The sequence below is a fragment of the Triturus cristatus genome, chromosome 5_1 (genome assembly GCF_964204655.1).
Source record: "Triturus cristatus chromosome 5_1, aTriCri1.1, whole genome shotgun sequence".
In the NCBI taxonomy this organism is placed as follows: domain Eukaryota; kingdom Metazoa; phylum Chordata; class Amphibia; order Caudata; family Salamandridae; genus Triturus; species Triturus cristatus.
Genome location: NC_140587.1, coordinates 779,640,175 through 779,666,884, shown reverse-complemented (window position 1 = coordinate 779,666,884; position 26,710 = coordinate 779,640,175). Strand labels below are relative to the sequence as shown.

Genomic DNA, 26,710 nt, shown 5'->3' with positions numbered 1-26,710 from the left:
GTTAATGTGGAGTTTGAACCATTAACTCCATACAAAGGTCAGTGTCAGGACTATCTATTTAACTTTCTTGCCAAGTTGAATTTTCACATAGCAAGCCCACGAATCGTGGCTGACACCATCTGACATATCTGTGCAGGACAGCAACCCCTAGCAAGTAATTCTGCAGACAACAAACGCCACACAGGGAAAAATGTCCGGATCAAAAAACAGGTCCCCATGACCTCTAATTTGAAGAACACAACCTGCACCCTGAACTCTAAAATGTCTACAGCAGGAATCTTCTGGGTCGATCACATAAAATGACATGGACCAGAGACAAAGGGATAGGGCATCCAACAACAGTTGAAAAGCAACTTCCTACCACCGAAGTAGGGGTAATCAGAATTCAATCAGGTGACTAGATATCAGCCTCTGCCTCTCCTTACCTTTAACACACGATCAGAAATTATTTGAACCTCCGCAGTGGCACCTCTTGGTCTCCCACACATAGTGAAGTAGTGGTGCACCCCAGCACCTTCAAGAGGTCTGCGAGTACTGAATTTGCGTTGAGATGAACAGCTGTCAAAAGTTAGGAAGATTAACTCATGACTAGAGACTTCACTGAAAACGGCCACACAGGCAACCCCTCTACACATCCACACTGGCTAGATTGGAAAATCGCAGGACCCACACTCTTGCAGAACACATCTATGAGGATAACTCACACCCTCCAAAACACAAATGATGGATTCGTAGGAAGTCTCCCCGAGTAGATCCCCCATTGGTCGAATCACAGTCGCAGACCAAAGTCTGCTCAAACACCAAGAGGCCTTGCAACTGACTAACACTGCACCACATACCCAGTAACATGTCATTTTGTTAGAGAACAGATGCAGACCTCAAATATAGGCTTATTTAACGTTATTTAGAGCATTTGAGCTAAGAAGGCGATTTTATCTAGCAAAACACACCCTTTTGCTCCGTTTCTCTGAAAAATATTACTGAATTTGTCTATATTTCGTTTCAAAGGGCTTGTTATTTATTCATTAACCAGAAAACGGCACATTTGAATTTCAAAGAAGAAGTTATGCTCCATGGACTTGCTTTATCAGAGGCCAGAGCGTGTTCAGCTCAAAAGGTCGTCCAAAGTTCTGTGTAGGAAGGATGTCGATAAGCCTAGTTTCCTGATATCCTCTGTGGACTGGGGATATTCTGCCGGTCTTGCATACAGATTACAAATGCACCTTAAATGCAGCATCTCATTTGCTTAGTAGAGGATATTTATATAACTGGATATTAATAGACGAAACTTGTTCTGTTTTGCAATTCCCAATTGTTTTCTCCCTCTTCCCATGTCCTTCTTGCACCATCCTTCAGTCCACCTATCTTTCTTACCGCTCTCTCACTTTCCTTAAAACTATCCGACCATCTCCAACTCATTTTCTTTCTACCCCAAGAAAGATTTTGAAATATTAATGAGAGCCATTATCTTGGAAAGTAAAATGTTAATTGACGCATATTTTTTGGATGGTATGAAGTTGAGGAGCGGTTAAACCTGTCAGACGAGTGTCTCCTTCCACTTGCCATCTAAACTGCACAGATGGATGTAGCACTTCAATCTTGCTCCAACCCCTCCTTCCGGAAGTACAGTGAGGAGGCAGAGCACCCATCCCATTTAGTGGATGAACCTCTAAATACAGAGCTTTTAATAGACCAAGTCAGCCATCCACCAGTCATGCCTTCAGATTCACCTGGCAAAGCTAATTCAGGCCTCCACCTCGGTATGACATTCCTGAACCCAGCAGAACCCTGGTGATTTACCTTCCCACCCAGCTCTGAACGCGTCATCTTATGATAGGGAATTCCTAGAGATTCTCAGTATGGAGGAAGTTTGCTGGAGGAAGGTGTAGCTTTCCTACCTCTTTCACCACCATCTCCAAGAAACAAGCATGAAGCGCGAGTCCAATCTGAGGGGTCAACCTTGAACCCTCTGGGTTGCAAATATCCTGGCTGAGTGAAGAGGGCTCAAAGCTCTCGAGGATCTTGGTGATGTCACATTACAAGGTTGTGGTGAACTCAAACAGTAAGTATGGTCTCAAATGTTCACACATGTTTGGTATTGTGGCAGTAGAATGAGTGGGTGAGATGGTGCTATACCCAACGGACTTAGGACCTGATTTACATATTGGCGGTATGGATACGTCGGTGCGACGGAATAAGTGCCATCAGAGAAATGGCTACACTTTCGCCCGCCCAATTTGGATGGGTGGACATGTAGTCATCTTTTACTGTCTCTTACCGCCAGGTAAAACCTGACAGTAGGAAGAAGTAAAATCATTAGAATGCTCCCCCGCCATGGAAGAAGACTCCCGTGGCAAGAGGAGCATTATATTTTTTCCTTTCAAAGAGTTTCTGGATTTTCTTTTTGAAAAGAAAAAAAGATTACTCTGTACTACAGGGCTGCATCCTGGTGCCTGAACCCTCTTCACAGAGTAATATACATTGCCAGGAACCTCCTTCATGATAGTTCCTAGCAATGCTTTTATAAATGACCGTCTGCTTGGCGGTCATTTCTAAATTATGTGGGGGGGGGGTCCTCTTCGACATACTCCGTCCACATGGCGAATTGGTGGGACACACACTGTGAGGCTCTAAATCTTCATTTCAAAGTTAGCAATACTTCTTAGCAGAATAGCTGCAAAGTTAAATAGACTGCTGCTTATGCAAGCAGTGCTATCGCACGGAAGATGCCAAGCCTTTCCTGAGATGACTTGTAGACATTGGCAGTCCGGCTAGGCTTCTCTGGGTCAGCAAGCTGTGACCCTTTTTAGCCTGTAGCAGGAATATGACAGGATGTACGATTGGGCAGCCGATGGGGTTTCAGGATGTGTGATTGGGCAGCAGACGTGGTTTTCATCCAGTGCCTCTCAATGGTCTTTTCTGTTTGTTTCCTGCGTCCCACGAGAAGTGCCACACCCCTCACAGCCCTTCCTAGTAGTCTGACTCAAGATCCCTGTATGTGGAACTGCGTTTGAGGTTGCTGAGGTTATTTCTAATAAACGCCCCCAGAATAGGGAATACCTGTGCAAACCCAATTTACCATCCAAAGCTGTAATACTGTGCCTGGAGAGGTAAAATCCTTTTGTAAATTTACTGCTCTGAATTGATGGCACTAGCTGAACCTATCCTTAAAGACTTTCCTGTGTAAATGGCAAAATACTTTGTCCCTTTCTAGCTCTGCGTGGATGGCACTGAGCTAATCCTATGCTCAAAGACTGCTAAAAAACAGACATTTGAGGTGAGCAAATTTAGAGAGTTGCTTGTGTTATAGGGTGCTCTATATAGGAGCTGCTCTCCACCTAAACCTGGGAACTACCCAGAAGGTAAGGGTAATTTTAGGGTTTAGGGGTGGGTAGGAGAGTAGGGTGGTGTGAGCGTTCAGATGCTCTGCAGGACTGACCGATTTATCGGAGACCCTTATTTCTATGTTTTTAAAGTTCCATTTATTAAGTTTATAGGTTATTTTAAACATGTACGATCTGGAGGGCACAGGTGGTATAACTTCACTTCCGGCAGGTTCGTCTTCTACAGCAGGACTGGCTCGCCCTCGGCAGATGGAACAAATGGTGACAGGTGAGTACTACTGTTGTTGCTATAAATTCCAATTACTACACGCCACAGTGAGGTTCGTGAATTTAGAAGTATTTATGTCCCGAGACAGTCATGGGCCATCTAGTTATTTTCCAGAAAACTCGTAAGAGGGGGTGCTCCTCATAATAGAATGATAGAGAGAAAAGTGAGCACTACACGCGTGCCGCTTTCCCTGCACTCTCTCCCACTGTGCTCCCTCCATTACCCGCGCGGTCACCCAAGGCACGCAAGTGGTTATATACCTGAGAAAGTCACACTCTTCCTGGAATGTGGCTGGCATACGCGTCCCACCTGTGGCCTTGTCTTAGCCAACCTCTGCTGGGAGAGCCCTGTTACCCGATGAGTCGTAGTCTCCCTTTAATCCGCTCCCATCCTTCTTCTTCTTCAATAGCATTCCTCATGGCATCCTCCGAAATGCCGCAGGCACCTCCTTCTGGTGTCTCGAAGAAAGAGGCCATTTCTACGTTTCTTCCTTTAACGTCCGGCATGCTCCCTACTTCTCCTGACGGCCACTCCCCTGTCCAAAGGAGAAGTGATTTTTAAAGAGACACGTATCTTAATAGGTTGTCTCTGGCTTTTCTTTACTCATAGGGGAATTTGTCTGGAGCCCAGAAAGGAAAAAGTGTGGAACACGCCTGGTTAAGTCCTTGGCTTCCTGACAAGGTGTAAGGGTGTTTTTAGGGCTAGGGGTGGGTGGAGATATTGGATGGTAAGGGTGTTTTTAGGGTTTATGTGGTATGTAGGGGTGTAGGGTGGTAAGGGCATTTTTAGGGTTTAACGTTGGATATGGGTATAGGTCGATAAGGTATTTTCAGGGTTTAGGGGTGGGTAGAGGTATAGGATGGTAAGAAATCTTTACGGTTTAGGAGTTGGTAGGGGTATAAGGTGGTAAGGGTATTTTTTAGGGTTTAGGGTGGGTAGAAGAATTGGTTAGTAAGGTTAGAAAGGGGGGAATGAAAATAATTTTAAAAAGGGGGGTTGTGGGGTCTGCCCCAATAAAGAAAAAATGTAGAGTTAAAATAATTTAACTATATAGGGGGTTGCAATTACTATATATATATATGTATATATATATATATATATATATATATATTACCTACTGGCGGTCGCCAGTAGGTAGTTATAGTTAGGACCACGTTTCCATAGGAAATCCGCAACATTCTATTTTGAATAACTTTGGCGCCGGTCGACGAATCCTCGCGAATTTTTCAAAATAGGTGGGGCGCTACGCTCCGCTCCTACCCTGAAAGTCTCGGGGGAATTCGTCAAGCGGGGGCTGAGATAAAAGGGGGGTCCCAAAACGCGTTTTTCCCATGCATTTTTCCATAGGACCTTTAGACACAGCTACAGCCCGAACGGCTGAACAGAATTACTTGAAATTTGGCAGAGAGGTAGTCCTCAGGTCAAGGAAGTGCCTTTTGTAGGTTTGGTGTAAATCTGTTCAGTAGATTCAGAGAAAATAGCCTTTAAATCAATATATATATCTGAGCCAGCTTACGGTGCGCTTACGGTGCGCTTACCGTACGCGTACGGTGGCGTGCGCGAGCACGATTTTGATTGGCTGTTAGATCTTAGTAAACATTCGAATCGGTCGAAACCAGGAAGCGGCGGCCGCCATTTTCTCTCTCGCTCTCTGAGTTGGGCAGCAAAAACGATGCCAAAAAATGTCTAAAGAGGCAGTTTCTTGAGATCCTAACCATCCAGCATTGATATAGGGGTCCCCAAACCACCCCCAAGCCCCCAAAAAAATTCTTTTTTTTCGGAAAATCGCCGATTTCGCTTACTGTACGCGGTACGGTAAAAAAATTTTTTTAAAAAAATTATCCTCACCCTCCCCACCCCGTGTGCAAATGGTGCCTGAAGTGCACCATTTGTGCATGGCTTATTTAAGGTAAGAAATAAACAAAGAATAAATTTCACAAAGATGCGCATAATATGTCCCCCATGTGCGCACGGTGCGCGAAGCGCATCGTGCGTATATGGCCCATCCCGCATAACGTGGGCACGCGGTGCGCGCAGCGCAACGCGTGACCACCGTGCGTGCACGGCACTAACTGCGTAAAGTGGGCGCGCGGTGCGCAAAGCGCACCGCGTGCTCACTGTGCGCACACGGTGCGCGAAGCGCACCGTGTGCGCACGGAACGAACTGCGTTAACTGGGCGCGCACTCCACGAATGGCGTAAAGTAACTTAGCATTTAAAAAACCGTACAAATTCACTGAAAAAACCATAGGTTTCACACACGTTATAGTTAGGAATTAGCATTTAAAAAACCTTGCAAATTCACTGAAAAAACCATAGGTTTCACACATGTTATAGTTAGGTGGATATTTCACTCGTAAAAAAACAATGAAATTCCCCCGTTATAGTTAGTAGAGATAACTATAACTCGCGCGACCGCCACTCTATCACAAGGATGATGTCATCAGTGATGTCATGAGTGATGCCACTGACCATGTCATGAGTGATGTAATATGTGACGTCATGAGCAGAGGATTGCGGGCGTGCGAGTTATAGTTATCTCAACTAACTATAACGGGGGAATTTCATTGGTTTTTTACGAGTGAAATATCCACCTAACTATAACATGTGTGAAACATATGGTTTTTTAAGTGAATATATATATATATATATATATATATATATATATATATATATATATATACACCTACCTTACCGTACCTACCGTACCATATTGTTGTATGGTTTTCACTTTCTCAGTAGGAACTGTATGTTTATTTGAACAACATAAACATTGGGGATGGTGCTAGACTGATTCCATGCACACCCTCATGATATGTTGGCCGATAGTCCTGCTAGGTCACAGTACCCCTAAACCTAGATGGGTGGCCAGAGGTCTTGGCAACCATAGAACATGGCAACCCTGCCTCACCAAGGAAATCGTGGTAATAGATATAGAGCCTTTTCGCTCAGTCACTCGTGCATACTCAGGTAGGTGCACAAGAAATACACAAAGAAGCGTTTCAATATTTATTGAATCATTGTGATTCTCGTATAGAATGTATGCACTACAATGATTAAAAGACAAAAGCAAATAAATGTGATTAGCAATGAGGACAGTGAACAGAATGAACAGTTCCACTATTGCGCTAAAGCAGAATGTAAATGCTGGCATATATGTTCTGTGTATAGTGCACTCCTACTATGCACTCCCTAATCTAGGTGCATTGGGTGGGTGGTCTTCCAAGAATGTCTTACTGGATTATCTAATTCCCCATTACCTGAAGGTAAGTGTGTGCAAGCCCCCGGCTTGGTCACAAGTTGGACATCTCTCCTCACAGAGGGTAACCAGGAATCAGATGGGCTGAGACTTCGATAACAGCGATGACCTTGAAATGACAGCAGAATGCTCCTCTGATTTGAACACAGAAATGCGTGCAAGTTCATTACAACAGTATCCATGCTTTCGTGTCCAGGTTTCAGCCAAGCTGACATTATTTATTCTCCTGTGATAGCCTTGTCGCCACATGGACATACAACAGACAGCAACATTTGCACAATGTGTGTTAAGGCCTTGTACTAAATGTTCAAGATGTCGTGATAGTGTACTTATGAAGTGGAATTTGTAAGCAATGTGGATTCAGAGAAACTCTTTTGTGTGTCAAAAGCCATTGTGTAGAAAAAAAGGCAACTTAAGAAACGTAAAAATGGCAATGTTTCTTCTCGGGCCTAACCTGGCCACGTGACAATATACTTACTGTGCGTTGTGAAGGTATATGCATGGTAAAGGCATTGCGTGGTAAAGGCATATGTGGTATTGTCATACATATAATTTGGTTTACGTGTGTGGGAATGTACACGAGGCTCTGGATAGGTGAATAATTCAATTACTTGTACCTGGCTGCCTTATAATTTAGTCACCACTGTGTGAACACCTCACATCAACCTCCCTTCCTCCTCAACCCATCGCCTCACACCAATCTGACCGCACCTCGATCCAAGATCAGTCTTATCTCACTCCCTCTTTATTTAAACCTGCAACTCACTCAGACTGACCACAACCCATCCCAAAACCTAACCTTAACTGTAACTCAACCTTCATACCCTCCCTACCTCAGCTTATCCTAGAATCCCTAACCACACTCCATTCTCACCCCAACCACCTATCAATTTGTCTACTCAATATCACTTAACTTTGCCTCATCATTACGTCCCACGTCAACCCAATCCACCTCACTTTGCCTCCCAGGTTACTCCTGTCATCTCCACACTTCAGCTCTACATGAGACTGAGCCTTAACTGAACCCCACCCCAGCTTACCTTAGTCAACGGGATGACTGTGAGTTGAAAGGTTGCTGCTGAAGCATGTGATGATGTACATGTCATGAGTTCAAATCATGGTAAGGGCGACTCGGCCTTCCATCCACCCATGGTCAGTAAATTGAATGCCACTACGTTGGGTAATAGTAGCACCTGTTCTGTTGGTCCCAAACACCAACGAGGTATGAAACACCATGTAACAAGTTATTTTTGTTGTTATTATTTATTCGGACCCCTGCTAAGATTAGTACTAGACTAACTAATAGGGAGAGCTGGCCCTCAGCAGGCAATGGGGAATTCAGGAGGAGGGGGTTTAACACAAATAAGGAAGGACCTGAAAATTTGGAAGGAGATGGACAGGAGTGGAGCAGAGTCAGATCTAATGACTGGTTGGGAACTGGGTAAAACCTGTTTAAGATAAAATTAGATAAAACATATATAGTCCAATAAACAAATGGAAGGCAGCAAGAAGTACAAAGCATGAAAAGATACCAAGTGATGGGCCAAATGTAACCTAAAGAAGATCATAAAGAATCATGCTTGAGGTCAGATGACATTCAAGAGGTACAGTTCAATAGTAAATGAGGAGGAGCTAAAGGCATGTGAAATCACTGATGGATTACTACTCTCAGCTTAGATTCTTAAGGTCTCGGCATATTCTATGTAGATTTGTTTCATTATCCCCTGGGTTGGTGCTGTCAGACATGATCCCAAGGAGAATATTTTTGCTACGGATACCCTGTACCCTAATTTTGAGACAGTGTCGCTCATCCTTGCCTTTCTTACAGATCCTTGCGTCCCCAGTTATTATGTTAGCCATTTTAAATTTTATACAGAGAGTGATTTATATTAGGAAAATACTTTTACTTATGTTGTATGTTATTGAATGAATTGATTATCCATGTAATGTCATGTTTTATCAGTTTTACACATTAATCTTTTTTTGGATGTTATTGTTTGTTATTTTGGAATTTTTTTATGGCTAATTAAGCTGAATAAAGAATGTTGACTGAGTGCAGAGCATGAGAACAGTAGACAAACACTATAAATGATTGTTTGTATACTCTGTGGAAAAGGATCAGTCATAATCTAACTGTAAAGTAAGCAGTAATTAGTCTCACACAGTCTTGGACAATGCTCTTATTGGAGCAGAGCGCCGGTGGAGTCTCTCTGTGCAAGAGGCTCCAAGTCTCAGACCTCTCCATTACCCTAATAATAACTAGGATTTCACACAAACATTAGGTAAATGCCTTACCAAGGTTTTCCCTCTTCAAAACCGAGATATACTTTATTGATTGATCTGAATTATAAATCTGTAGTGAGTGCATGCATGTCCGCAGTTTGTATGGAGAAGGTAGGATGCAACAGTAATGGGCCCCACAGAGAAGCTTCAGATCCCTGAGTCTGCAGTCACTGAAGTCCAGCGGAAAAGAAAAAGAACACACAAACTAAGACAACACAAACACACACTCTACTGCACTCTCCATCCTTTATCTACAACTGACATGCATCTCAGAGTCCGGATTCTTTCACTCAGCAACTCTCGTCTGCCATGGTTACGAGTTGGGGCTCCATTTTCTTTCATCAAGGGTACTGCATGGCAGCTCTGCTTGGATATTTATAGATGTGATATGCGCTTATTTTTTCACATTTAGACTTGTTTATTGCCTCAAGCACTTTCCAGTGGCAAGTGAATGTACATGAATGTGAAATGAACACGAAAACATACATTTTAATACGTATAGTTCATGCGTATAATGCACATTGCAAAGTATTTTCCTCAGTTATGGCTGCAAAGGAAAGTATACGGTTGTGATAATCCTTTCTAAGCAGAAGATGGCAGGTCACATTCTCTTTTCATTTATATCCTGCCTGTCATTCCCACCCCTTTACATTCCCATTCCTCTACTGGCAGTCAGTGATTGCACTCCACTGTGCAGGCCGAGCCTCCTCTCAGGCACTGCGCGCTGCAGTAGGGCTTTGCGTCACTGTTCCACTTGAGGCACTTTGTCACCAGCAGAACTCCTGGGAGACCAAAGCTACCCAGAACTGCCCTGCCATGCGCACACCACACAGCTGTCCTCTCCTGCGCTCCTTGTTGCTTCAAGTTGCAACAAACACGCTTGCACCGCAGCCCACCATGTCAGCCAAGCCCAGACTGACCGATGACGCATGTCAGTATTTGGGCACACCCACTGCTTAATTTTGTTACTGTCTGATTTAGAAATGAGCACACATGCATAAAATGACTAATATCGGTTGCCGAATCCATTCTCATAGCTTTGGGGTCCTGGAATAGTCAAATTTGTCCAAATGTTAGGGTGTGATGGTTAGTACTTGTGTTATTACTGTACTTGGCAGCGCTGACGCTGTCAATGCGAGGTGCGAGCTGAAGTGGCCTCCTGAAGAGGGCCCTGGCACTTATGTTTTGTTACAAATTAAGCACTGGGCACACCTAGTACATTTCTCTTGCACCAACAGGCAACCAGCTTAGAGCAGTGGAGTATAGAGACAAAGCTCTCCCTGGGCCTCCCATGGGCTATATCACGGTGGGCAGAGTGAATATTGATGCAGACCCCCTCAGAGTATTTATAGAAGGGACACCCTTCAGCCCCCTTACAGACCCACTTAATGTAACCATTTGCATCTCACAGCTTCTAGAAGTTTTTTTGCAACATCTTTATCTTATCTGTGGTAGTGTTTGGATTTCTAGGCAAAATTATGTAACCACCTACTGTTATTTTACTATTCTATTTCTACCAGGATGCTGCTTTTACACTACCTTAGCAAATCTGGTCGAGAAACCCCTATCAAGGCGGCAGCTGTTTTTTCAGCTGCCTGGGATGTTTTCCAGTCTGCAGAGTCACTTGAAAGACCACTCAACTGGCTTCTCTTCAATTATTATTTGACCACTTGTCTAAAGGCATCGGTTATTAGGTAAGGCATATTTATTCACTTTAAAGTTTGAAGTGTGCTCCTTAGATTGTTTTTCTTGAAGTATCCTCTGTGAGTCCATTTTCTGAGAGTTCTTGATGACCTAGCATAGGCTCTGCTTACCTACATTGTTGTTGATCTGTGTTTCAATGGCATCAATATAAATCTGAGCAGACTTTCCTGTTAACATTTTTTTTACCTTAGCATGCACAATTCACCCCACCTGACATTGTTCTCTAGGAGCAGGGATCTCACGTGCTTAGTGTCCTGAAGCTGGCAACATTAGATCTTTTGTATGCAGTGTGCAGAGCAATAGCCCTTAAAGCCAATGGAAAAACTCTCGAGCAACATTTCAGTTTGCTGTAAAGAAAGTGCCCCTACTTTACCTTTTGGACACTGTGATCTTACATAAACAAGGATTTGCAAAGACACAACCACTAACTTTGATTATCCTTAAAGGATTCAGTCAGACAATAGCTGTTAACGCTCTGAAAGGGGTATAGAGCCAGATCCCTAAGTATTTTCTGATTTTATGCTTTGTAAAAAAAAAACCAAAAAAAACCAATCAATAGTTTTGTAAAAATCCCATGATTTTCACAAAACTCCTTGCAGATATTGTAATTTGTATTTAAAAAAGATTGAACTAATCCTCCTTTTATTGGCTTTGCGCTGCCACTTTGCCAATAAAAGAAAAGTGCATTGGGGTTTACTTACCGTCACCTACCTGATAACACCACTTGAAAATGCACAGTGCCCCCCTCTTCTGTAAATAGCCTGCAGCCTGGCACAGTTTTTAAGAAGAGAGGAAGTGACTGCCATAGAGCAATTTCTGCTGGTATATGCAAGACCCAGTCTCTTTGCAGCTGTTCTATTGTGCCTCCCTCCCTCCCCCGAATCAGTCTGCCTCCTGTGGACCCTGCTACACCATTGACCCCTTGCCCATCCCCCACTGCACTGTGCCACCTCTAACACCCCCTACCATCCATATATCCAGGTCACTCCTGGGCCCCTTCCCCTGCTGCCCTTTTGCTCTTGCGGCCCGCTTACTGCCCATGCCTCCTGTGCCCCCTCCTCTTGGGACTCATATGGCCTCCAAAGACTCTTCTTGCCTCCTCCCTGCTTCTCCTGTAAGCACCACCCCAGCACCTCACCGCCTACTGCCTTTTCACCCCTGGAAAGCAGGCTTTCTGGTGCCAAAGAGAGCAGAGCTTTCAAATTAAAATCTGCTCATTCTAGCACCTGACACATTCCTTTTCCAACCTGCAGTGGTGCAGAAGACTGTACCAAGTAATAGACTGTGGCTTGGCAGAGTCTCCAGCATTGACAGTCCACAAGCCAAGCCACATTGTGACAGGCCTGCTGCAAACGTAATGCAACATGTGCGGTTTTGGGTTGCCACTTTTGCTTTCTTGCCACATAATTTGGTTATATGACATAGTGTTAACCACAAACGTATAATATTGTTATAAAAATATTGAAAAACAAAATATCGACTGTACATGCATATAAATAAAGTGCAAAAATATAGTACCAAAATATCATGGTCCAAAATAGAGACCTTATATTGGTAAGTATATATATTTCATTGTAATTAATAATGTAATATTTTAATATAAGTCACAATTTTTTTATTTAATTACAATTTAATGTATAACAATTTATATAAATATTATTTTATTAACTAAAAAATCTTCAAAATACATATTACTTTGAAATAATGTTATCAATTAAAATTTTATTAAATGTATTATACAAATAAAAACTATCCTGTAAAACACTATTAATTTACATTAAGTAATAAAACTGAAAAAAACAGATGCATAATTATTGATAATTTAACAAACATATCAAAATATTGTAAAAAAAAAAACACAATTGGAAAACAACACCAATTCAAAGCCATTCAAATAATTCAGATACACTAGTCTAACTGCAATCCTGCAAATATCTGGAAAAATGCATACATTATTTTGGCAGGGGAGGGGTGTTCACCTTTTCTACTCTAACTGCAGCCTAGCAAACATTTTCATTGTTGATACAATGGAGGGCTGATTTCTAAATCCTGTCTTAGAAACATTGGGGAAAATGCAACATTTGGTAGGGTCAGATATAATATTCTAACTCCAGTCCAACAAATAATGGAAGAAAAGCACAATTCGGGTTGTCATACTTACTATACTAACTCCAGTCTAGCAAACATTGGGGTAAGTGTATATTTGCGCGGAGGAGGGTGGCATAGTTTCTCCAGTCTGACAAATAAAAGGGAAAGAGTATAAATGGAGATGTCAGATTTACTATTCTAACTCCAGTCGGACAAATATTGAGGATAGTGCATGCAATGAAATTCAGGTGTACTGTTCTAACCTAACTGCAGCCTAACAGACATTAAGGAAAGTGCAGCTATTGGGGGGTGGGGGCAAGGTTTGATATTCTAACACCTGTCTAGCAAACATTGGAGAAAATGCTTACTTTCGGAGGGGTCAATTTACGATTCCAACTTCAGCACATTACACCCATCAGGGGTAACAGGTGCTGCGTGAATGCTAACCTTTCTTCCCTTTTATCCCTCCGCTACGCTTATCACTCCAAATAACTGACTAATATCCACCACTCAAATTACTTTCATATTTCACCATACTAATTCAGCACTAATCCTTTATGGGTTCCCAGAGTAGCGTGCTTCAACACCCCATTAGGGGTAACACGCGCTATATACATACAAATCTTTTTTTTGTTTTACTCTTCTAGCCTTCTGCTATCCTTCCGAATCCAAATAACTGACTAACCTATCCACCACTTAAAATTTACTTGCTTGTTTCACTATACTAATTCAACACTAAAGCTTGCCGAAAAAGCGCTTTGACGCATCGTCAGGGGTAGTAAGCGCTATATAAATGCAATTACAATACAATACATTGTTTGGGAGGAGTGCAGGGGTATGGACTTTAATAAAATATCAACTTGTCCATGGAGAAGGTTGATTCATAAATTTACTTGTCCTGTAGCAAAATCCACTTGTCCCTTTTGTTACATGTAATGCGGCGAAAAATTATGGCAGCAATCTCATTATATAAGAGCTCAGAAATAGCCTCTCTCATTAAGTTGTGTGATGGAACAATGGATGCCTCAACAACGCATGCCTGAACCACGCGGTCTTAACCATGGCCGTGTCTTTACCACGCGTGCCTTTACCACACAATTTCATGGTACAGACATGATTGGTAAAGGGACATGTGTGATAAAGATCACACTCCTGCCCCTCTGCCCTAAGCCCTAAACTTCAGCCCTCATGCGGTCTGTTTTACTCACCCAAGCCCTATACACTTCCCCTACCCCCTATCCAGAACCTTAATACTCGACCCCCAAGCCCCTAAAAATTACTCCGACTACAGCCCCCCTCCTGAACACTAAATCCAGGCCCCTCCACCAAAAGCCTACCCCCACTTCCCCCTGCCCAAACCCAACTGCCCTCTCGACCTGAAAACTGCCCCTTTGCTTACCCCTGTGATGATCCCTAAAACTCAGCCCCCTAAAAACTACTCTGACCCCAGCCCCCCTCCCTGAGCCCTAAAACCAGCCCCCAAACCCTAAAATCTACCCCCACCTACCCCCTGCACCAGCCCAACTGCCCCCTTAGCCCCTTTCCTGTCCTGTGCCCTGAGCCCTAAACTTCCGACCCTCCAGCCCTGAAAAGTACCTCGACCCCCCAGCCTCCAAAACTACCCCAACCCAAACAAACTACCCCCCACCTCCGTCCCCTGCCGAGCCCTAAAACTCCTGACCCACTCCAAGCCCTGAAAACTGCCCCAACTCTTACAAACTACCGCCACTGCCCCAAAACCCCACTTACCTCACTGCCTCATCCCGATCTTTCCACTTCCTGCTCTTCCGCCGAGCTGCAGCCAGTAACTAGACTTTCCCCTCTGATTATGCCAGGACTCCTTCCATAGTATGGTTTAAAAAGTTTTTATTTTTTTACAGAGTTTTATATAGCGCAAACTTGACCCGGTATCGGGTATCAGAGAGCTTTACATAGCACCAGTTGCGTTACCTGAGGACACACATTCATTTTTGTTAGGCACAGGGAGTTTAAGTGATTTGCCCAGAATCCGAGGACGTTCAGCGTCATTGCCGAGACTCGAACCTGGTTCCCCAGATTCGAGGTTGACCGCCCTAGCCGTTACGCCAACTTCTCTCCCCAAAATACTAGCAATTCCCTTATGTTGCCACATTTCAGCAGATCTACATACTGGGGCTGAAGGTAGCATTAAGCAACAGTTCCAGGGTTGGAATGCTCTTTTGAGCCAGTGCAAACCTACTAACTTACATGTTTTAAGGGTTTTCACCAACTCTTCTCCAATCTTTTCCCATACAGAGAAAGGTTGAAAATTTACTCCTGACAATGGCAGCCATAAAACTTCTTCCAGGGTTGGGGAAAAAAGTGCTTGGAGGGAAAGTGAACTTGCCAAACGCAGATTGCCGCATGAGCAAATCTACACCTGCAAATTTGTTCATGCTAAAATGCAGTTCACAAATATTTTTTAGGAGTGCTATTTCTTGGCCTACTTCTGTAAAGTCTTGTGAATTCACGAAAGTTGTATATCTGCACTTAATGCAAGGACATGGGTTCACTTTTCAGACTTTATTTAATAATTGGGCCCCTAATTACGTCTGATTTTAACCATGACCTTTAGTGTTTGTTAAAATTCTCTCTCTCTCTCTCTCTCTCTCTCTCTCTCGGCTAGCGTCACTGTGAGTAACAGCATTCTGTTCTTTCACAAGTATCATATTGACACACAGTTGTTTTGTTCAGTGCCAGGAACTACTGTGGCAATCAATGTGTGCTTTTTGAGACCAAAACAACTTTTGCTTTTGCCAATGTTTGTTATAATGGTGCAGGCCTGGCAGCTCCCACACCAATAAAGTTTTACACTAACCATGCCAAAACAAGTCACGCATTGACAAAACCAAAAGGCTGACCAACAATATCAGACCTACTGGCTTTACCAATGCTTGTTTATTTTTATGTTTCCCACAATCTTATTAACCCCTTCGCTGCTAGGCGATTGGAAAAATTGAAAATGAGTTGAAAAAAAACAGCCATTTGTGGCAACGTTTTCACCTGTAACGTCTTCTAAGAATGACAGATTATTTAAAGCAGTATACCTTTACATCCGCTGGACCCTTCTGGTTGTGGGTATATATAGGACTTGTAGGTTAACCAAGAACCCAAGGAGCCCAAAGCCAATAACTGAGCAGCGTCTAACAATGTTTTTTTATTGTGTACCGCGTATATAGCAATTCATTTGGAAAAATAAAACTGTGAAAAATAGGTATGAAATACACCTATGTATTTCGTAAATGGGAACAAAATATAAAGTTTAGAAACAGTAGCTTTTTGCACATCTCCGAAATTGTGGATACCCATACTACCATGTGACTTCTTTTTTACACATCGTCTTACATTTGGAAGGCGGGAATGCATTGAAAGTCAATAGGTTAATAGCAGTTGCTCTTCAATTCTGTGTTCCCTTAAGTCTCCCGATAAAAATGGTAACTCACTTGTGTGGGTAGGCCTAGTGCCCGCTACAGGAAACGGCCCAAAACGCAACGTGGACACTCCACATTTTTACAGTGAAAACAGACCCTTTTTTGCAAAGTGCCTAGCTGTGGATTTTGAACCCAAGCTCAGCCGGCACCTAGGAAAACCTCGCAAACATATACATTTTTTAAAACTAGTCACCCAGAGGAATCTAGGATGGGATGACTTGAGTGGCTCTCACCACGTTCTATTACCCAGAACCCTTGCTAACCTCAAACTTTGTAAAAAAAAAAAACACATTTTAAAACCGGGAGCCCTAATTATAATATACAACAGAATACATTGTTTAGTGAAATGAGGAAAATCATGTGGTGTGAGAAAACAAAAGAAATACATCATATGGTTTGAGGAAGCAAAAGAAATACATTTCTCTTAGAGCAGCATTTTTTAAAATGATGAATGATTTTTTAGTTAGAGGATTAGGTCAGCAGTCTCTGGAAGGTATTTTATTTTAATGTCGAGCATAAGTGGGCAAAATATTTTTCAGGCCTAGTCGTAGAAGCACATTGGATATGAGAGCCTACTACTTATTTAAGCTGCACGTTTATTTTTTACACTTTCAAAAAGCATCTTTTCCTATGGTTTATTTATCTATGTTTTTCTATTTCTCTTCTAGAGACGCGAAGTTAAATGCATTTCTAATGTCAGGCACGTTTTCTTCATTGTTAACCAAGGGAAATTTTATGAAACATTTAGGCTTTAACACCCCTTGCTTTTACCAATGGCTCTGCCATTGTGACAAAACTCCAGTGAATGCATCCTCTTGGTGGCTGTCCTGTTACCACCTACTTATATTTAAGTCTGTCAAGATTTAACTTTTTTCCTCAGATTGTATTGTCTGTATTGGTTTCCATGTAGATGGTTGACACTAATTACTATTCTTGGTTAAGCCTGGATAGTAGGGACCATGTTAAGTTTAGCCTACCAGATTTAGAAAATGGTATCCGACCTATTTCCCAGCAAAACTGCTCCCAGTTTCATAGCAGCTGCTGTTTTTAGGGAAAGGAACAGTGCTTCCAGGTAGGAATATCTGCCTACCAGATGGAAAACTTAAATTTAGCCGAGTGGCTGCAACTGTTTTCAAACTTGAAAACCTGTCTTCTGAAGACCAATACTATTGTGTTTTGTTGAGCTGCACATATAGAGCAGATTTTAATGGCCAAGATTGGGGGCAGGGGATGTTTGCTCCTCACTACAAGTGGCGGATAAAGAAGCTGTGGACAGGGAGCATGCAGCCTGCCACCCACCTCAGAGGGGAAACTCCCATCCATTGAACTTCAGAGTTTGTTTTTCTAGCGAGACATGCTAGGGGGGATGTTGTTGGGGGGAGGTGGAGTAGTAACATAGGAAAGTGGAGGAAAATGTGTTTTTTTCTGTTTGGGACAGGAATTCCCTTTGGAAAAAACAATGTTTATCTTACAAAGTTGAATGCAAATACCAATGTTAGCATTCAATTAATCATTGCTGCTGTTTAATATATTTGTTCCTAACGTCTTAATTATTACCCTCCTTTTCTTTTTGGCGTGACTTTCTTATCAAACGTCAAACTGTTTTATATTTTTCAGACACCGACGTATTTTGGAGAAGCTGTTTGATTTTGATCACATCATGAAGGTATGTCCACAAAACTTGTTTAGATATTCACGGTCCTCCTTTCATTCCTCAAGTTTTGCTTTAGTTTAAAGTCACCCCCTCGCTAGTGTGACCTTTTATAGCCGCACCAGAGAGGCAGTGCCCTGGCACCACTCAGCTTTTATAAAGAAATGACACCCGCTGTTTTTTGCACTGTATTTACAACTAGAAATGCCCTTCTTGCTTGAAAACACATAATGAAGAGCTTCGTTTCACGCCCATTCTCCTCTCACTTTTCGTATGTAATCAGTACTTACTTTGTGAAAAGGATAAGTGGCAAAGCCCAAAGAAACACTTAGAAGGTCATGGTCAGAATCCCTTCTATCGGACTGCCTACTGTCACCGCTGGTGATGACCCTATTATTCCACCCCTGTCCGTGACATAGTCCCCTATGCCATCTAATAAGTGCCCCTTGATCAGTTCACTCAAGATTATTGGAATATCAATAAATGCATTTTTGTATTAGTTCAAAATACAGAGAGGAATTGATCCCATTTTGTTGTGTGTCTGGTGCAGGAGGCTTAACAAACACTGTTTTTCTTTGAATTCTGGTATTTGTACCAGGGCCATCCTTCGGTCCAACAATGCCCAGGGGTAGGAAAAATTGGGCCATCTTTCCTAAAACTCCACCTCTCTCAACCCTCTTCTTGTATTTGACAGATAGCACTTTAACCCAGCCTAAGGCGGTGTCCGAAGACTCTACTGATGGTTATTGTAAGATGCGCAAATAACTAAAACTTTAGTCCAGACCCCATGTTTTTTATTACATGCCCTCAGTATTGAGACTACCAGCAAGTGAAATTACTTATTTCAGATACACATCTAACACAGATCTTCATACTCATCCAAGAAAAGCTTTTCTTAAAAAATAATAATAATAATAAGTAAATAAATCTAAACAGCTCTACAAAGTTTCCCTAGACTGACAGCTCATTGGGTTATCTTGCTCTGGTCTATAATTACATGTCGCGCCTCCGTGAAGAGGCACAGTTACTTTCTGTTTTCCTTTTATTCTGTAAAGGGGATCTCAGTTCCTCACTTGGGGCCCCATTAGTCAAAGTTTCATGCCAAAGAGGCATGTTGCGCATTGCCATGCACAACCTGGCAGGCACCGCACAGTCCCTGCCACATTGTGCATGGCAATGAAGGGGGGTACCATAGGTACCCCCCAAGTGCAGCCCCCCATCCCCCCCGGGGGCCCGCCACGGGCCCCCAAAGCAATTTCCGCCAGCCTTCCCATGGCAGCTTTGCCGCCATGGAAAGGCCTTCTGAACCAGGCATCATAATATGGATGGCAGTGCCTTCTAGGCACCGCCACCATATTATGCCCCAGCTTCACCTGGCCGGCAATCGTAACGATTGCTGACCAGCGGAAAAGCGTTAGTATGTCGGTTTCACTGAGCTGAAAGGTTTGTTTGTAATAGTACTTCAAATCCCTTAGTCTAAGGGTCCTTATGAAGTACTTAATCTCTTTCTTTAAGCCGAGCAGGGGCTTCGCTTATTTCAGTGGGGCCTAAAAATGGACTCCAGTTGCCAGGTTGAGTTTTGAGGCGACATGAGGTGATGAGATGAAGTAAGTGTAATAGAGAGGTGGACAAATTTCAGGGCTCTCATAACCTTCCATGATCTTTGAGAGTCTGGCGGCTGCACGCAGTCTGACGATGCTTTAGGCGGCCATACCAGACAACCAGGGTTAAAAGGAGCCCTTCCATGCACAGAGTTTGTGTAAGCCTTTTTGACTAGCTGAGTGCCAAACTTCAAGCCTCACAAAATATATTCAGCATGGAGGTCTTCTGTACCTCAGAACCCCTGCTGCCGAGTGTAAATGCGGAATTAGTATAATCTGAATATTTGCCTCTTTTTCCTATTTCTTGGATAAGCCTTGAAAGAAGCATCCTCAAAATGGCACTCGCTAATGTTTGACGTTGTATGCGATATTATGAACAAATACCCATTTTATTACTTCCATAGCTGGACCATAATCACGGTGCGTCTTTTAATAGTAAACTGTTTTGCTTTACGCAACACCTGCTCAACTCCTTTTTTCTCTCAACATTATTGATCCTTTCTTGGCCATTCACGATTGCAACATTTTACCAGAAGTCAGGACTCTGGCAAAAACACAATCAAACAAGCATTGGCATAGCCAATTGTTCTCGCCTTTGGGACCTTATAAGTGTTTAGCCATGCAGCACATTATCCTGGGAGGTTCAGTTATAGCTTAATTCCTGAATAAGTTGTTAATGTATTTTCTGGAACAATCACTTTCCTATTCTCATTAAATAATTTGGTTATCACTCACAGTTAGTTACTTGCTCATGCTGAAATAATGATGAGCAAATATTTACACCAGACTTAACAAACAGAGTTGAGGGAGGACATAAAATGTAAGGCTGGTCAACAGGCACACAAAGAAACAGGCAAGTGGATTAACACGTAACCCGACTGCCAACCACAGCTGTGGCCTGCCGGGCAGCAGAACACACATCATGCGCACTGACCTACACATCTGTCCAGCTGGAGACACACCTGAAACCTCATTTTTCATTTGACAGAGAGCTAATTACATGCATTCGACATACCCATCCTGGCTGCCGCAAGTCAATGCCTTCTCGGTCACAGCAATTTCACCTGCGCAGCTATTTCCACTCAAAAAAGTTTTTTATGCACAATGTATCGAAACTAAGTAAAAACAACACTTCCTAAATGACATGATTCATGTTGACAGTGATATATCACATTCAAAATTCCAGGCAGCATAATAAAATTAAACAAGTTATGCTCATGCAACGTTAGCAACACAGTGGTCGCAGTGAGAGTTACTCTGCACACGCACACAACTTACATTTTACTCTTCCTGTCAAGCCACCACGAACAGAAGCACAGTAAGTTGGACCAAAAGGCCCACTATGCAATACTCCACTACGAAATAAAGAAAGCACCAAAACTTGTTACTCTAATTTTATGCTAGTTAATGGCCTCCTACATTGGTTACCCGCATCCTGCCATGGCCAGTGCATACCTCACCGGGTCTATGTCATAAGCCTTCTTTGAAAAGCAGCCCTTTTACAAACGCAGGACTCAAACCGGAAATGCTCTGCTGGTGGATAAGTGCAAGAGCGTCATGTGCCAAATCGGAGAGACAGATGAAGGACAATGGTGATGAAGCGTAATCCTGCATACCTTATACTAAAAGGAAAAGAGGCGCTTTCATTGGGCCTCTTGGAAATGGAGTCTAAAAGAATATAAAGAATGCACTCTCCATAAAAAGGCTTTAAATAACAAAAGCTGCTCTTCATTGCTTTCTATTCTTTGTATGTTTCTCATTTTATGGAACTATTTCATGCAGGTCATATTTTTAAGCTTGACAGACGCAATTGTAAAAGAAAAAACATAATTTCAAATTTCTGTGCAAATACCGTTTGAAAAATTAACCCCATTGGCGCTGGAACGCACAAAACAATGGGAGAGCAGAGGCAGAAATCATAAACAATCGAAGGAATGTGTTGAAATGAAGCAATGCCCTTACTCCTGTAAGAGCGAACGCTGAAACTCACAATAATTAAATACTTTAGGAATAGGTGGACACCGCAAATGGAATTATACCCATGTAAGCCAGCTCCCCTCCTCATGTACAATAACTCAATGCTGCCTCTGCTCGTCACGCTGTGACCTCGCTGCACAGCATAGCCCTCTGTGCGCGAGGGGAAGCCTTTCCCTGTAATATAGATGTCTCGCTTGGCATAGAGCTGGAGTGGATGAGCTCCTCGGTGTGCACTTCCCTTCATAAGATGAGTGGAAGAGAGGACTTTAATTCCTGTTTTATTCTGGGAATCACTATGGTCTGTTGCCACCGGAGGCCTGCTATGGCGCGGGGAGCTGTGAAATTTGAGATGGACTGGAAGGAGGGAAAAAACTGTACCTCAGTTCAAGTTGAAAGACCCAGAACGGGAGGAGGAGCCTAGCGCGCAACCAAGATGGCCGCGTAGGTGCGAGGCTCCCGAGGACCTCCGCGACCTCCTGAATTAATCCTGGCGATATCCTGTCCTTGTTGAGGGGACTGTGTCGGTGAACCCGAGCTGAGGCGCCACCCGTTTTTTGGGCTCGAATCGGACCCCGAACACCGGTGGGAGCATCGACTGAAGGTTGCGGCCTTCTCCTCGCCGGCCCCCCGGATTGGAGTAGTGGGGCGATCCGGGGACGAAGTGAATAACAGCGGCGAGCGGGGCTGGGCGACTCGCGTACCCCGCACTTTCACTTTCGCTTTTGCGCCCTCCTTGCCTCAGGCGGGGTCGGGCTGCGGAGCGGGGTGCGGTGGTGTTGCCTTGTCCAGGTGCCCGGCTGACCCGCCGGCGGTGGGTTGACCCGCGGCCCGGTGGTCGCCCCCGCCCCCCCCCCTGACACCCGTGATTTGGTGTGGCGTCCCGTTTGGAGATCTTGGCACGACGGTGGAAGGGCCAGCATGTCCACCAAACAAGATGGCGACCGGGCGAAGATGAAGACAACCCGCCGTGGCACGGCGCACCAGGCCAATAGTATGGATCGCTATACGCTCCAGAAGGGTTCTCCGGAGACATCGCGGTCATCCCTGGTGGGCCCGACGGAGGCGCCTGCCCAACCGGTGGATCTGACCCTCCGGGACGTCATGGGCGCCATCGCAGAGATGAAGGCCTCAGTGGACCAGCGTTTCGATACCTTGGCGCAAAAAATTGACTCGGTCCTGGTGGATGTGGGCCTTGTGAGGGCAGACTTGTCAAAAACGAACGACCGAGTTGACTCCCTGGCCCACACCACAACGAGCCTCACTACGGACGTGGTGGCCCTCCAGAGGGAGGTGCGCCGGCTTGGCCAGGCGAGCGCCCTGATGGACCGGCGACTGGAGGATTCCGAGGGTCGGGCCCGGAGGAACAATGTTCGCATTATTGGTGTGCCGGAGGGCCGAGAGGCGGAGGCGGCAGATCTCTTCGTGGAAGAACTGATCCTGACCCATCTCCAGCCCCGGGGGCTGAGTAAGCTTTTTGCGGTGGAGCGTGCCCACCGGGTCCCTGGGGGCCGCCCTAAGACCGGTGCACCGCCGCGGCCTATTATTGCCCGGATTTTTAATTTCCGGGACAGGGACGCCATCCTCCAGACCTCCAGGCAACAGGGACCGGTCAGGCTGGACAACATGGATGTACACTTCTACCCAGACTTTACTCCGGCGGTCCAGAAGCAGCGACAGAGCTTTCTTGGTATTAAACGTCGCCTAAGGGACCTAAACCTCAAGTACTCAATGCTCTTTCCGGCTAAGCTGAGGGTGGAGGTGGATGGCCGTACGCACTTCTTCGACCGGCCCGAGGTGGCTGGGGACTGGTTAGATACTTTGCCTGGAGATCGGGGTGGGGGGGGCGCGGCTGGCGGGGAGGGCCCGCCGGATCAGAATTGAGGGGTGACTGTATAGGCCTTGCTCTGGATATTGTTCCTTTACCATATATTGCTTTCGTATGTTCCCCTCCCAGGGAGGTCGGGTGGGGTCTGCTGGGGGCTTCCCTCCTCCTCGGGGGGACTAGTTAGTACTTAGCTATGGGGCGACAGGCACACTGCACTTTGGGGGGGCTGTCTGGGCTCATGCAGGGGTGCAGGGAGGGGGGAGTTCTGTTGGGACCGGGGGGTGGGGGGGGTGTGTTGTTTGTTAGCACCGCAAGGCAAACCCGCAACTGTTTTGTTGTTTTTAAGATGCTCGGTGGGGGGCGACCGATTGTTTTGACGTATGATGGGGGGTAGGGATTTGATTGTGTTGTCATGGAATGTTAACGGCCTGGGGGATAGGATTAAGCGTGGTGTGGTCCTGCAGTATTTAAAACGTATTTCTCCAGATGTTGTCTTCCTGCAGGAGACACACCTTATAGGTAACACCTTTCATGCAATGAATCGGCGGGGATATCGTTTGGCGGCCCACTCCGGCTTCACTTCGGGCTCGCGGGGGGTGGGTATTATGGTCAAGAACTCGCTCCCGTTGGAGATTGACGAGGTGCGCCATGATGAGAGGGGACGTTACACTGTTCTGGTGGGACGAATGGAGGGTAGAGTGTTTATCTTTATATCAGTGTACGTCCCGCCTGGGTTACAAGCCACTACATTTGCGGACCTGGGGCGCCTCCTTCTGGACCTTCCGGGTGGCCTGTTGGTGGTTGGAGGGGACTTTAACGCGGTTGCCTCTGGGTCTATGGATCGCCATCCCCCTAGGGACCTCCCCCGGGCACAGGCGTGGCTGCCCGGCCTTTTAGACACGCTGGGCCTGGTGGATTGCTGGCGCTTAAAGCATCCCGTATTGCAACAGTACACCTTCCACTCGGGGGCCCATGGTAGCCTCTCGCGGCTTGATTACATCCTTGTCCCGGCGGCCCAGGCAGGGAGGGTGGGGGAGGTGCGCCATTTGGCACGGGGTATCTCAGACCACTCCCCATTGTTGTTGCATTTCGATGTCTTCCCGAGGGGGGATGGCAGAGTGGCCCCGATCAATGCATGGTATTTGCGCGACCCCACCATTCGTGCCGACTTGATCAAATCCTTACAGCGCTATTTCGATGAGAATGTGGGGTCGGTCCCGTCTGCCATCTCCCTGTGGGAGGCTTTCAAGGTGGTTCTTAGAGGGGAGGCCCTCTCCTTTATTTCCAATGCCCGGCGGCGCGAGCGGGAGGAGGTGACCCGGGTTGAGGCCGAGATTGCAGAACTGGAGGGTGACCTGGGGAGCGGGGTAACAGACGCCAAGTTGCATGTTTTGCACTTAAAGCAGGCGGCCTATCGGGCCCTCGTCACGGAGGCGGCCAGGGGCCTCAGTAGAGAGCAGCAGGGGCGATTGTATGATGTGGGTGACAAGGCTGGCAAATTGATTGCGTGGTTGGACAAGAGGGAAAGAGCGAGCCGCGTGGTGCCTTTGATTGAGAGCGTGGATGGTGTGTGCGTCACTGAGCCGGAAGCCATTGTCTCCTGCTTCGCGGATTATTTCCGCGAAGTTTACTCCCCGGTTTCTCCCTGCTCGGAGGAAGATTCCCATGCCTTGCTTCGGGACATCGCACTGCCCTCCCTTACGGTGGAGGACAGGGATTCGCTGGATGCCCCGCCCACCTCGGACGAAATTGCCTCGGCTATTCGCTCGGTTGCATCCGGCAAGGCCATGGGCCCCAATGGTATTCCCATTGAGCTATACAAGCTACGCCCGGATGTGTTGGCGCCCCACCTGCGCGCGATGTTCCTTGCGGCCCACTCGCAGGGCTCCCTCCCGCCGGACCAGCGTCTGGCTACAATTGTGGTGATCCATAAGGAGGGGAAGCCCCGTGAGCGGGTCACATCCTATAGGCCGATTTCGCTTCTGAACGCGGAGCCCAAAATCCTCGCCAAGGTGTTGGCCAACCGGTTGGTTGGCGTGGTGGGCGATTTGGTCCACCAAGACCAATCGGGCTTTATACCACACCGCAACACGGCGCTTAATCTGCGGCGCTTACACGGGGTGCTCGCGCGTGTCCCATTTGTGCGGGAGCCGGCCATCTTGGCGTCCTTGGACGCCACCATGGCGTTTGATACGCTCGAATGGCCATATATTTGGGCGATGCTGGCGAAGTTTGGGTTCGGCCCGGGTTTCGTCAGCTGGGTCAAATTGCTCTATTCGGGCCCGTTGGCGCAGGTGGTGGTGAACGGGCGAGTATCTGCCCCATTCGCGCTGGGGCGGGGCACGCGACAGGGTTGTCCCCTGTCGCCTCTCCTGTTCGCCCTGGCCATGGAGCCCCTGGCGGAGTGGTTGCGGTGGCACCCTTCTATCCGTGGTCTCCGCTGGACCCCCGAGCATGAGGACCGCGTGTCCCTCTATGCTGACGATATCCTTTTGTATCTCGCCTCCCCGCGCAAGTCACTGATCGTCCTGGTTGATGTTTTGCGCTCCTTCGGTCGCAACTCAGGCCTGGTCATCAACTGGGCGAAATCCTGTGTCTATGTGCTCTCCGGGGAGGCCCCGGTCTTGCCACGGGACTGTCCGATCCAGATTGCCTCCCAGGGTTTCCGGTACCTGGGTATATATATCACTCTTGACCCGGAGGCCCGCTATGAGCGGAACTTGCTGCCCCCCCTCCAGCGTCTGAGGGAGGACGTGGTGCGCTGGCGGCGTCTGCCGCTCTCGCCGCTCGGCCGAGCGGCCTTATTTAAAATGATGTCCCTGCCGCGCTTCCTCTACGCCCTCCAGAATACCATGGACCTGGTCCCGGCACGCTACTTTCGCGAGGTGGAGGGCCTCCAGCGGCGCCTGTTCTGGGACGGGAGGCCGCGTATTGCTCTGGCTAAATTGACGCTCCCGTGGTACGATGGAGGGGTTGCCCTCCCGGACATCAAACGGTACTACTGGGCCTCCCAACTAGCTGCAATTAATCATGGCCTTTACGGGCCCGCCTTGAACCCGGCATTTGAGATGGACAGGACGCTTCTGCCCGGTGGCGATTATAATCGAGCGCTCTACTCTGGCGCGCCCGACTCCCGTTTGACGGGACCGACGCGTGTCATGGTGCGTGTCTGGCACGCGGCTAATGCAGCTATGGGGTGGAAGGACCGTTTGACCCGAGCGTCTCCGCTGTATGCATCTGAGAGGTTGGGCTCCCTGTGGAC

The 26,710-nt window shown here is 46.0% G+C and overlaps 1 protein-coding gene across 1 annotated transcript in view; it reads left to right on the top strand.

Moving 5' to 3' along the window:
- The window catches only part of LOC146831465 (phospholipase ABHD3-like), a 287,309-nt gene that overhangs the window by 184,263 nt on the left and 76,336 nt on the right, over positions 1 to 26,710 (top strand). The window contains exons 6-7 of the mRNA XM_085605781.1: positions 10,674 to 10,847; positions 18,012 to 18,060. Of these exons, the coding sequence (XP_085461907.1) occupies positions 10,674 to 10,847; positions 18,012 to 18,060 (223 nt within the window). The remainder of the gene's footprint in view (positions 1 to 10,673; positions 10,848 to 18,011; positions 18,061 to 26,710) is intronic.